This window comes from Arctopsyche grandis, chromosome 6, assembly GCF_051622035.1.
Source record: "Arctopsyche grandis isolate Sample6627 chromosome 6, ASM5162203v2, whole genome shotgun sequence".
NCBI lineage: Eukaryota > Metazoa > Arthropoda > Insecta > Trichoptera > Hydropsychidae > Arctopsyche > Arctopsyche grandis.
Window position 1 is genome coordinate 32,159,547 of NC_135360.1, and position 14,114 is coordinate 32,173,660.

Below are 14,114 nucleotides of genomic sequence, written 5' to 3' on the forward strand. Positions count from 1 at the left end.
GCTTTTCACCACGTCTTCTTAAACTCTTAGCTTCTTATCTTAGTGATGGAAAGCAATTTATTAGATATGGTATTTATGAACCTTCTTAATTTTTTACTCGATCTGGTGTAACTCAGGGGTCCATTGTGGGCTCCTTACTATTTACAATAGTTATTAACAACCTCCCTAGAGTTTTACGCAATGTTTCATGTCTCTTGTTTGCAGATGATGTTAAATTATTCTTTGCTGTTAAGGATGAGAGGCAAGCCTCTCTCCTTCAAGCGGATATCAACGCTGTTTTAGAGTTCAGTTCCAGTTTAGGGCTTGAACTTAATATTAGTAAATGTGTCATTATGAGTTATGGACGTGCGCATTCGCTCTATTGTCACGGATATTCCATTGGATACGTCTTGTTGAAGCGTGTGGAATCTATGGTCGATTTGGGTCACTTTGGTCACGTTGGATCACTTTTGTCCTCAATTCACCTTTCACAACCACATCAAGACAGTCGCTGACGTTTTCTTTCGTCGACTTGGATTTGTCTTGAGATATGCTCAGTTATCCTCCAACCCTTTGTCTTCTCTCTTGCTTTTCAAATCGCTTGTGAGAAGTAAGCTGGAGTATAATGCGATTGTGTGGAATCCTCATGAAGCAAAATACTCTCTGATGATAGAAAAAGTTCAAAAAGCATTTCTTCGTTTTCTTTATAGGAAAGAGTTTGTGTATTACCCATATCTCTACCCTACTCATTTCCTTTTGGGCATCCTTGGGTATAATTCCCTTGAACTTCAGAGAAACTTGTCATTAATTCGTTTCGTTTTCCAGCTACTACGTGGTAATTGGTCATGCCCGTTGTTGCTGGAACAGTTGGGACGTTTTGTCCTTAATAACTATGTGCGCGGTAGATATCATCATTTGATGGTTGTACCTCCTGCTCGCACAGTTCTTTTTCGAATGTCTTCTATTCCAAGAGCTATTCGACTTCTCAATGAAATCGTTGCTGTTGTGCCTGAATGCGATATTTTCCACCTTGGTGAGCGTAGATTATCGGATAATATTTTAACATATTTGTTTGCGCTTATCATTATTTTCATAATTTGAATGTGATGGATGAGTGGAATTTTAATCTACTGTCGTCCAATTGGGATTCGCAGGTATGTTTCGTATTTGTAGCTTGTTCTTATTTATCGGAACAGGCTGCAGGTGTAAGATATTCCTTTCTTTGTATTTTGACTACTTATTAAATTAACTTTGTATTTTATTACTCATTTAAATTTACATTTTATTACTTTACAATTTTTTTTATGATTGTGTTTTATTTTTTGCTTTTGTTTTTTGTTCTATCTAATAATTTTTTTGTTTTGTTTTCTCCCTCTGTTGTTTTATTATGTAGGCCGTTATAATGCATTAGGTTCTTCCTATAATGCCACAATGGTCCAAAACTTTTAATTAAATAAATAATGGATAAATAAATATGTAATAAAGTTTCTGTTTTTAAAAAATAAATAGATTTTTTTTGTACTTTTATGTATTATAATATTTTTGGTATTATTGTTTACACATAAAAGACCAGGAAAGCGCGTGGGGGTTTACCTCTTATGTAGGTCTTAGGTTCTCACATTTTTTTGAAGGATAGTTTTTGGAATGTATCCGTGCAAAAATATGATTCAAATTTAAAAGTTCAAATTTATATTCTAGATTATTATGAACAATCGTTTTCTTTCATTCTTGTCCTGAAAAAATCGTTATTTTTTTATTCAACAGTTCAATTTTGAATCATTGAATTACGCAATATAATAGAGAGGTTTTAAACGTATCATAGAATAAACAAATAAATGAAAATTTAAAATGAAAAATATATATTTATTATGGTGTTGGATATATTTACAATATATTGGATTACAGAAGTTCTACAATCAAGTACAAAAATATGCAAATGAATTTTAGGGTATGCAAAAATATACGTTTCACATATGATATAATATATAAATCCAATTATTTTTAATACATTAATTTACCTGCTAACATTGGTATAACTAGACGAAGGTGATTTGATAACATTTTTAATTGTTCATATATCGTGGAATGATTATAGTGCAAATATTGTATGCGGAATGTTGATTGATTACGAATTAGTAATATTTTGATATTAAAATTGAAATTGAATCGTTGATAATAAAATGTTTATATATGTATGTATATACGAGGCGAAATGTAAAAAAAGAAGTAATTGTATAAGTATAACTAATGATGCTTAAAATTATAAAATTATTTTAATATAAAAAGAATCACAATATGGTGCGCTTTGAGCAATATTTAGAACATACTTTTCACAAGTATAATATAAGATTGAACGATACAATTATATGTACGTATGATATTATTCAACCGCAGTGAAGCCATGCGTATTATACATATGTATTTTCCAGTTATGATTTACATATGTTGTAACTCTATACTTGTTTCATGTTATTAATACACTACGTATGAATAATACAATTTGATTGAAGTTTCTAAGTGGATGCTAAAAAGTATTGTCACTGTGCCCTTATAGATATAAAAGTTTGTGCAGTTCTTTTACTAAATCATTTGATTTCACTATTAGTTGGTAATTGGTTACTAATTAAACTTAATCAATTGCCAATTTCCTGAAGCTGCCATCGACTCCGAATAAATCGTCGTGGGTCTTGGGTTTTCCTGGCCTGCGAGATTCGTCGGCTTTGATCTCTTCTTGTTCTTTGAACCAGCCACCGTAGCTTTCCAACTTAGCTTTCCAGGCGTCTACAGAAAATGATTAAATTTAAGTCTCCATTTTGAATTTAAATAGTAAAATAACACAGATTACCTAAACACAATCTGCTTTAGATCATCGACTTCAGAGAGTCTTTAATTAATATTATGTATTAGATGCGTTATGAGCATTTATAAGAATTGTAAATAGATTTTTGAGCTCTTTTTCCTATTATGCTGTACATTTACATTAGAATAATATAATACTATGATTACAAACAAAATTAAATTAAAATTGAAAAATAGAAAATGATCAGTAGATCAGTAGCTATTAAAATAGATATAAGATGTATTGTGAACATAATTTAGTAATAATAAAAAGCATTTAAAAATCAAAAAAATTGTAAAATGGTGTTCAAAAACGTACTGTTCAAATCGGCAATTGCTCCGGCATTTCCACCATATTCTTCAGGTAACATTTCTTGGGGAATATGCTTGTAGAGAGATTCCAAATCCGAGTGGACGAAGATCTACAACACATAAATCAACAAATTTTAATAACATTCATTCAAGTCAACGTGTACATATTCGGAAATTTCAACGTACTCTTTCCCTGATCTTTTCCTTGATGAAAGGCTTTACGAAGTTGATGATGGTATCAACCAATGGAGAAATGTTGATGATGTGGACTTCCTTCAGCTTGACAGGGTAAGCTTCCTAAAAGAAGGAAAAAAAAAGTTCTTCAATCTTACAATTTAATTTTTACAAGCTTTTTATTAACTTCACATTTTATTATTTATTTTTATACTATGTATATATGTATGTACATATGTATACCAGAAAGGCCTAACAAGTAACCCCAATACACCTTCCTGGCCAATTATAAACATGATAACTAATTTATAGAGCAATTTTAAAAAGCATCATAGAAACATCTATGGATAAATTCAACAAATATTATTGCATTTTTGCAGAATTTTATTAATCGGCGAAATCAAGATTCTGAAAACTTGAATTTTGTAAGAAATAAGACATGTTTGCCAATTTGTTGGAACCATTTCAATGAAATCAGATAAATTGGCAAACTTTGATAGGAAACATTCAGCCTGGAGTCACATATCCAAGGTCTGGCTAGCAGTTCAATTAGCACTAAGTAGAAATCATTACACGCCAACCACTGATCTACGTTGCTGGTTAGCATAAGTTAAATATTTTAAATATATAAAGGATGATTTTGAAAGATATAAAACGGTTAATAGAGGTATCAGTTGAATAATTTATTAAATTTTTTGAATGAATTAAATGGTAATAGTCAAATAAATTATATTATCCTATCTATTTTGAAATATCTTGTGTCAACTTTGAGGATGATAGAGATGTATGACAAATATTTTGTGCCTTTTTGTTTTGATTGTATAGTGAACGTTTGGAAAAGTATGGTAAAAGTTTTCAAAAAAGACAACTAGAATACTATACAAAATTTGGTGGTTCTAAAATCAAACAAACATGCATTACATATGTATGTACTTGGTAGAAAGACAGATAACGATGTTTCTCGTTGGTTTTTATAAGATAAGACGGAAGATCTAACGATTTGGTGGTTTGAAACAGTGGTTGCTTTCGCTTGGTTGCCACAATTATGCAATATCAAAATCTTTCGAATCTTATGACCAATTTAAGAACCAGACCATAAATTTTGCGAAATAAATACCTGGACACAGATGAGGAACTTCTTGACGAGAGTTGGAGTGAATTTAGCGAAGTGAGATGGAGTAGCTACCGAAGCATCCAAAACGTAAACATCACCAGCTACACCAGTAGACTCTTCGAGCAGCCTCACATCACCAATCATCAAAGTCATTTTGAATAAATCGGCAACATTTGGTGTTGGGAAGTCTTTGTTGATGCCTGAAATTGTTTAATTTCCAACTATGTAAGTACTGCTGTAATTGAACGAAATGCTTGCTGGCATGGGCTTTATGATTTACCTCTCATGAAGACGACTCTTCTTCCGGTTGGAGTTAGACCTGGTAGTGGGGGAATGTGCCTGAAAAATGTATAATATATACATTACACTTTGGATGTAAATTGAGATTCGTTTCGGATTTAATTTGGCTGAATTGATCCGTAGCTAAAATTTATTTGAATATTAATAAATTATTAACATATGTACTAGGAAATCATGAAAACATTATTGCATATTTAAAACTAATATTTGGATTTAAAATTTTTTGATGAAATATTAATATTTATTTCGCTGCTCTATTAAGTCAAATCACCACTGTTTTTTTCATCATCTTATCATTACGTATTGACGTAGATATATTGCAATATGAAAAAAAAATTGCATCAGTGTATTGCCTCAATATTTTTCTTATTATGTTTCAATCTGAATCAAATCAGTCATTACTATGTAGTGTCAGATTATTAATTATTATCTTTACGTAACTATGACTCATATAATTGGGATATGATATATAGTTTGTAATACATACACGAATTGCATGATTTCTTGAAGCTCAGGAAGAGACATGTCACGATCGTTGAAAAATTCAGGAATAGCAGTACGCATGGTGAAATACATGTCCAATTTGCGTTTGCACTTCTCCAAAGAGAATTTGCATCCACGAAGGAAAGTCATGAGTCTGGCATCGTCTGAAAAGTAATTATATTTTTATATCACATTTATCATACAATCAATCTCTTCAGGTATCGTAAATTATAATAATCAACGCCACAATCATTTATATAGAAAATAACAAAGAATATTTTTTTATAATTGCAATTAACAACGAGATAAACGCATAGCGTGTATGTATTATTATATTTTTCTGCGGTTAGAATGTTCATGTAAATCGTGACTTTTTATACTTAATGTGTTATGATTGTATGTCATACCCCAGGTGTTTGGAAGATGAGGTTGCTTCTCCATCCATTCTTTGATGTGTTGGAGGTCAGAATCTCTAGTGCTGACATTTTCGTTCAACTCCTTCTGAATCATCGTCGACATTTCACCGTTTGGCTGTACGAGAGTCATCTTGATCTAGTTTTTTCTTACTGAAATTAAATAAAAATAGTACATATTACACACTGCAATGTAACACGCTATAAACATCAATCACGTTAATATGTAAAGTGACCTCGATGATGTGCAACCGACAAAACCAAAGGTGATATATGTACAAAATCTGGAAACACGCAGTCTGATTTCAAACATGGTTAGTCAAGCAAGTACAAAAGTTACGTTATTGTGAGGTAAACAGACTTGCTTGCCAATGGTAGGTTGAATACGCAACAATTGTGAAATTTACGTTTGGAATTACGTACACAAAAGAATGTGCGAGAAAATGATTTGATTAAATTTGTCTCCTTGCTGTTGGAAACCGGTCCTCAGGAGGATACTGATTCCGTCGTCGTGTCAAGATACACCACGTCAGACCATGTGTTCTGGTCGGAAGATTCAAATAAAAAGGTCGTTTGGAAAAATTCGATTTAACCTTCAAATCCCTTCGGCCAATTTATGACTCATACATATTCAATTTCATGCAAATTTACTTAAAAACGTTCGATTTTTCATATGTATTTTATCAATTTAGCAAATCTATATACATACATTCTATATATATATATATGATTTTTCCGTAGATGAAAAAAAATTATTTAAGAAATTTATTTCGATATGTAAAAAGAGAGCTTGATTTGATTTGTATCTCAATTCAAGAGAATTTTATTTATAAGATTACTTTAAATTCTACATAATGTACTTAGTATCCACGTTGAAGACACAATTTATGATATGAGCCTCAAAGTTCACGTTAAATATGGTTATTAAGAAGTTTTTGTTGGCAAATTTGATACATGAAAAATAAAATATTCAAGTTCTTTATGACTATATATGTAATATAAAGATATAATATTTTGTTTATAATCGCATTTTGTGTATAAAAATGTAATTTTTAGACAGATTGTAAAACACTAAAAACTGTGATGACATTTATTCTTTTTTCTCTGAATTAGATTATAAAAAAGGAATATAATTAATTCTACACAAATATTATATACATACATACATATGTCATTTTAGGGATTGCGATTTTGTTGTTGTACATACTAAATTATATATATACAATTGCATGTTTAAAATAAAATAATATAATATGAAAGTAAACCGTAGTTGAAAGCTTTTTTTCTATATATTCTGAATTTGCCATATGAAAATGTAGGTTAAGGTTATAAAATTTGGAGATACCTACTCGCGCGCATATGTAATAACTCGTTTTTCTTCAACTTTTATTATTCATTCATTTGCACAATGCATAAAGTGCCATATTTACATCGAATGTATGAATGATTATACCACAACTGTGCAACCGTAAGTGCACGTATTATGTTCGAAGGGTTCCGAACTCAGAAGATGAAGTTTCGTAATACATATGTTTAACGCATTTAGCGTATCGAAAACTTGATTAACACAGTGTTGACCCAATTTATGGCACCTTTAGTTAAATTTGGGCCGTTGACATTGGCTTCTCTGGAGCTCGGTTTCATCACTATGCAGTCTCCACAGCCAGGCACTTTCACCGAAGGTTGTCAGCCTCCGTTGGACCGTTGTTGGTTAAGAAATAAACCCGGTTGAATCACTTGCATCACCGATTTCACAACGCCATATTCGAGCCGACCAAACGATAGACGAGCATGTGGGACATAGCCGATGAAATTGTATTAGTATTATAACTTCAACGAATTGATGACATTACGAATGGACTTGGCGCATATAGAGCGAGGTCCTACAGGCGAAAATGGTCCGTGAAAAAGCCTACGCTTACGAGAAAAAAATCTTTCTTCAGTGTTGTTGAGAAATCTTTTGATTGTGTCGAAGTATTCATTCATGTATGTCGTGTGAAATGCGATGAACATGTTTTCTCGTATCGTGAAGTGATATACTGATATATAATAAATAATCGACATCATTATAACAACCGTTGTAAATGTGAAAGTATTTTAGATCAAATTTGGTAATGAGTAGGAATTATCAATACATTTTCATCATCAAAATGTGATTAACATATATAAATATATAAAATGTGATTATTTGAATTTGCATCTTTAAATGTCAAGAATGTGTATATTAGATTGTACCAATGTCAAAATATAATATATAAACGTTAAGCATTGTATTCAAATTCAGTTCAATTCTGCGATGTTCTTGGATTGGTAAGTATTCATTTTTATAAAAGTACCTACACAAATGTTAAGAAATCATTCGTTGTATAATGATTATAAATTTGCAATAGGTATCTTGCAAAATTTTAAAATTCATAAACAAGTTGTAGCCTCACGTTTTTGATAATAACATTGAAGTTGGTATCTAATTTACATTCGTTGTTAATGACCTCAACAAAATATAGCAGCAAGTTTGTTTCTTTTAATTTTTAAATTAAATTGTCATTTTGTGAATCATTCGGTCAAGTAGTAATGACAATGTTTTTGCTCGTGGACGTACAATTTAAAAATTATGTGGATACGTCTCAAGATCATTACTGTTTTTTTTGTCTGTGCAAAGTATACAGTTCAAAGTGCAACGAACTATGTATGTGTGTGTATATTCTTCAACTTGCATTTAACCGTATGTACAATACATTAACAATAATTAGCAAATACAACAACATTTTTAATACGAAATGAAAAATAATATGCAAGTGCAAACTTTTAAAATTGACCATCACCTACATACATTTAAAATACAAAGACTTTTTCGACTGACTGAATATAATTATTCAACACGCGCTGAGTATAATTGTGATTTTTGCACTTGTTATAATTCACTATTTATGTTCAAATATAAGTTATCTAAATACCATTATCGTAAAAATCGTGTGCGCATCATATCAATCGATTAACCAGATAAAGATTACTTAGTTCAATATACGTATGTAAATGCACAGTTGCGTGTAAAGATAATTATGCTAATTATTCTATGCAATGGTGGATGCTAAGGTTTATTACACAATTTGAATAAACGATTTCTTTGATGTACATATGTATATTGGGGAAATCGAGGATGTTCTTGAGCTATATTTGTTTATATTTAAAATTTAGTCTATTCAAGGTAAAATATTATAGATATTTTATAATCAATGAACTGAATTTGCATGCGAAAAAAAGCAATTGAATTAAAATAAAATTTTATTGTTCTGCACGATATGGGTTTTTGTGCTACTCACTCGTCGATGTCTCCAAAAAATAATGGAGCTTTTTTACGTTATTCGTTGTTTAACAGCTTTAAAGTTAATATTATTAGAAAAATTATTGCAAAATGCATGGATTGAAATTATTTAAATGGCATAAAGTTAACGCATTGTTCAATTTTATACAGAAAAATGCGACCCAGACACACTTTTTGATGGCAGGTGAGTCACAAGCGAGACGCGGAACATGAAACAGAAAGTGATTCAAGTTGCGCAAAAGTGCTACAACCCATGGAAAATTGAAACGAAAAGAGTAAACTGCGTAAAGCTTTACTTTTACATTATATGCGTTGTATTTTAAAAATAACGGAATACGATTCTTGCAACAACTCAATTGCTTCATATTCCAAGAACTATGTAGTGCGGATGTTTAATAGCACAAAACAACTTTGTAGAATATTTCTCAATACTTGCAATCTTTCCTTTGTTCGCTTATTTCTTATGACGTGATTAAAACTATCATCCAAAAAATTTATATAGAGAAAGCAGCGTATTGATCACACTGTATACATAATTAACAGGCGCAATGACTCGCATGCCTTTTGAATAATTGAAATTTCATAATGATACAACATGACAGGGTTATTTGTGATACACATAAATCGTTGCGAAAGAATGTAATGTGAAATTAGCGTGATGGAATTGGTGCGATTTGTTACTATCTAAATAGAATTTTGTAACGTGTGTGCAATTTATTCCAGATTTCTTGAAATTATCGTGTTCAACTGTGCTTTCTAACACGTCGATGTGTTACAATTAAACGCAAAATCGCACAATTAACAATGCACAGCCTGAAACAGCGCAACAAAAGACGTATCTATAATTACTTGTTATTATATATGAACTTGGTGACGCTGAATGTTCATTATATTATATATAAACACTTTATATTGCTTGATATTGCTATTTTTTGTAATAAGACTTAATAATCCTTGACTGAAACTGTTGTTTGAGACGATTTAAAACTATTCAGATATTAGTAAGGCACAATTTGGTTATAAAATAATTTGTAGTTTTGAGGTGTATTATGTTTTATAATATACAAACACAACCAGAACTGACAAGGGTGAGGAAACAAATTCTCAGGAAGAAAATCATCAAAAAAGTAAATCAAAACTGATAGCAAAAAACGAATCTACACTCGCTGGATATTCTATATTGAAGTTTAAATAACTTAAAAAAGACTTTTTTTTATTAAAAAATTGGCGCAGTTTAAATGTATTGAGATGTACTAATTAAGAGTATTCAAAAATATTTTTCTAAGTATTTAAGAATTTTTTGTTACAAATATGATTTACGAAAGCTCTTCTTATTCATTTTCCAATTTTTTTAAACATCTCTAAGTTGTATAAAAAATATTTTCAAACTTAATAATCATATTTAAGATAATGAAGAGATTGTCTAGATTAAAAATTCATATTTTTTTTAATATTCGAAAGGTATATACATATGTATAAGTATAATAAACATTTGAATGTGATAACGATGCATTTCTACTGTTAATTTAATGCAATATGAATTAAAGATTATATAACGATCATTTACCTGTCAGATTAATTAAATTTATTTTGTTTTTATACAATATAAAATATTTTGCAATTATTACTAACCAACAGCACAATTTTTTTAAACGCCTAATTGTAATTTATATTATAAGATAAGTCATATTAAAATTGGTGGAATTAAAATTATAAATCAAAGTATAGATACGTGGCTGTAGTAAGATTTAAATATGAGGCGATTGAATGTTGAATTTGGTTAAATAAATACCAAAAGCGAAGATGAAGCGGCGTGATTTAAGTATAAATGTGATAATGAAACGGGTGTGGTGTCCAGTTTTGACAGGTGGACTCTGTCCTTGGATGTCTTATATGTTTTTATCACCTGTTTTGCAATGTCAAAGTCCTATTGAGGATGCTTCCAATGGATATCCCAGTGAGAACTGAACTGTATGCCGATGTGAAGCACTAATGTACCGAACACTGGTCGAAGCAAGACTGACGAATGCTGCAAAGACAGGTGCTTTTATGAAACGCCAACAACTGCAGTGCGCATGCGCACCCGAAATTATAATATTTTCTGCACAGTATCATCAAGTAGGGGACGGATGGACAACACGGATTTAAAAAAAAAAAAAAAAAATTTCAAAATAAGAGTCAAAAGAAACTTGCATTTTTGCAGCGAATATTTTTTATTCTGAATAATTTTAAACATAATACAGTACACTCTCGATTATCCGGGCTAATGCTGGGGAGGGAGGGCACGAATAATTGAAAAACACGGATAATCCGAATCATCAAATTTTGACTTGGTTTCGAATATTATATCATATTTACAACACACCGAATCCATCTTCCACGATGCTCTCCAAGAGGCGGAGGGCATCAAGGTGGGCGGCGAGACGATCACCAATATAAGATATGCTGATGACACGGCACTAGTCGCTGAAAATTTAGCAGACCTGCAAAGATCTCTAGACCGTGTACATCAAGAAAGCAATCGAAGAGGTCTGCGCATAAATCTAAGGCCTTGTTCATAGTCTCGACAATGTCGCTGCGACAAAGTCGCAGAAGTGTCTTACTATGAAGTCGCTTACTATGAACACTATTAGGGCCGGGCCGAACCGCTCAACTCGCGAACAACTTGGTTGAGGGCGACCAGACCAATGCATGCAGGTAGATGGGACATGCCACACTCGTCAACTTGTTTGTCGCACACATTTTTTCGTATCGCGCAACAAGTCGGCCGACAAAGTTGCAAGGTGCGGCCCGGCCCTTAGACATTAGTATGAACAGCGACACTTCGCGACACTTTTGTGACTTTGTCGCATCGACATTGTCGAGACTATGAACTAGGCCTAAAGAAGACAAAATTTATGATAGTAGATAGAATACAAACAGACACCGGCGATCTAACGTTGCATGGAGAGGTGATAGAAAGAATAAAAATATTCAAATACCTGGGTACCTGGCTGAATGAAGAAATGGACCCAGATGAAGATCTAAGAATCCGCATCGAGATGGCTAGAGCAGCATTTATCAAAATGAAGGCGGCGCTTACGAACAAGCATCTCAATCTTCGTACGCGGTTGAGATTCGCGAAGAGCTACGTCTGGACAGTATTACTACACGGATGTGAGACCTGGACTCTGAAGACGAAAATGATCAGCCGCATCGAAGCTTTTGAGATGTGGGTCTACAGGCGTATGTTGAAGATTCCATGGACCAAAAAGATATCAAACGAAGCTTTCTTCGGCATGATGGGGAGAGGCAGGGAACTTGTTTCTGTCATCAAGCGGAGAAAGATGGAGGACCTCGGACACATGATACGGGGTCCAAAATACGAACTTCTCCGTTTGATAACCATGGGGAAAATATTGTAGAAGGGAAGTCAATGGATTGGCAGGAAAAAGTTGTCTTGGCTTCGAAACATGCGCATGTGGACCGATATGAGCGCCGAGGATCTGTTCCGAGCCATTGAAGACCGATGTGGATATCTTAAAATAATCGACGAGGTGGTCGCCAACGTCCTGATGTGGACAAGGCATTACAAGAAGAAGTAGAAGACAACACAAATTTTTGTTTCATAATTTTAATACTCATTATTTATTAAGAAAAACGCTCATAGTTAAGCAGATAAGTGGCCGTTAGTAGTTAGTACTAGTGTTGTTCCGTTTTATGACTAATGTCACCAATGTTATCTTCTTCACTTGTAGTGTCACTCTCATTTTCTTCCTGTTGAGAAACAAAATAAATGATATCGGCATCATCCATTCGCTTAAAACCTGGATCATTTAAATCATGATTGAGCCACTCCTCGATGTTTCCTTATCCACGTTTACAAAAAATTTTAAATTTTCCATTAATCCACATATTTAAGATATATCATTTGCTTCACTACATCTGTTTCCATGTCAGGAAGAATCTTTCTCCATGATCGAACTAATGTTACTGGCTTTACTTTTGACCAAGACTGTGTTATTCCGTGTATATCATCCAATATCGTCATTTTTTTCCAGAAATTGATCAGGTTGTCAGCTTCCTCGACAAGAGTTTTCAGAAGACTTGGACGATAAAGACGTTTCATTGATGATATTGGTCCATGGGCTGAATCAAAGATGTCACATTAGGGAGCAAACATTTTTTAACCATAAGTTTATCGTTTGTTTTATAAGAAAGAAAATGAAAATTATAAGAAAATAAATAAATTAAGAAAAAAATAAATAAGAAAAAAAAAAATTTATATTTTTCAAGTACGGATAATCATACCAGATAATCGAGAGTTGATTGTATTTTCTTTATTTTAAATAATTTTGATGTATTTTTTTATAATTTTATCGATTTGTATGTATGTAAATAGCTTAATTTTAGAATAAATTAAAAAAAATTGGTCTCTTAATGGGAGAAATTATCTTTGACTTTGAATTCGGTTCCGTCATAAGCGCATTGAGGAAAATACAAACTCATATCATCTTTTAAAAAGTGTGAAAGGTCATTTTTTTTTAATTAATAAAAAGACGATTCGTACCTGTACAATGTGCGAATGATTCGATTATACAATTACGAAAAAAAGAGCATGAGTCTTATTCGTATAGTAATTGGTAATTAGTGTGACTAGACAGACACGCTTTGTTTACGAGTTTACGTTTTGAAACATGACTGTGAAAAGTGCATTTTCAGGAAAAGAATTTTATTAGAATAATCCATTTCTTATCGAATCATTCTTCAATAACATATTCGCAACACTTAAAATTTTCAATGATCATTACGATTGCGACAAAACATTTAGACTCTGTTTTTGAACAGTTTGAGAAATATTATTTGCAATTTTTGCCTCAAAAAGAATATAATCATTATTCTTTCGCAAATGTGTGTATATACATATGTATATACATACATACATAATTACTTAAAATATGGCGATATTTTACGTCATTAAACATAATAGAGTGCGACTTTTGTCGCTCGTCATTCAATGCCTTTTCTTTCACTATACAATAGTACAAATCATTTGTGCAAAATATAATATTGAACAACTATTGAAAATCCTCTTTATTAGCTTATGCAATATATCTACTATTTATTTATAAAATTTCACTTAAAAATAAATGCATAATGACGGTTATAAATTATATCGTACGACTCGGCTCGGAATAAC

At 31.9% G+C, this 14,114-nt stretch overlaps 1 protein-coding gene across 1 annotated transcript; it reads right to left on the reverse strand.

Annotated features, from left to right (window-relative positions):
* Positions 1–1,816: 1,816 nt before the first annotated feature.
* Positions 1,817–10,956, reverse strand: LOC143912930 (alpha-tocopherol transfer protein-like). Its single transcript, XM_077432391.1, has 8 exons — positions 10,842–10,956; positions 5,608–5,766; positions 5,205–5,364; positions 4,698–4,756; positions 4,421–4,617; positions 3,316–3,426; positions 3,137–3,239; positions 1,817–2,760 (listed from the first exon to the last, which is right to left on the reverse strand). The coding sequence occupies exons 2-8, from the start codon at positions 5,744–5,746 to the stop codon at positions 2,609–2,611; spliced, it is 921 nt and encodes a 306-aa protein (XP_077288517.1). The 5' UTR covers positions 5,747–5,766; positions 10,842–10,956; the 3' UTR covers positions 1,817–2,608.
* Between the last annotated feature and the right edge of the window lie 3,158 nt (positions 10,957–14,114).

What these genes read in the sequence shown, in the direction of transcription:
- LOC143912930 (XM_077432391.1), bottom strand. Translation starts at nt 5,746, where the DNA reads ATGACTCTCGTACAGCCAAACGGTGAAATGTCGACGATGATTCAGAAG. An exon ending in AAGAGTCGTCTTCATGAGAG is followed by an intron (nt 4,618 to 4,697) that starts GTAAATCATAAA and finishes AAACAATTTCAG; the next exon opens with GCATCAACAAAGACTTCCCA. An exon ending in AGTTCCTCATCTGTGTCCAG is followed by an intron (nt 3,427 to 4,420) that starts GTATTTATTTCG and finishes TCCTTCTTTTAG; the next exon opens with GAAGCTTACCCTGTCAAGCT.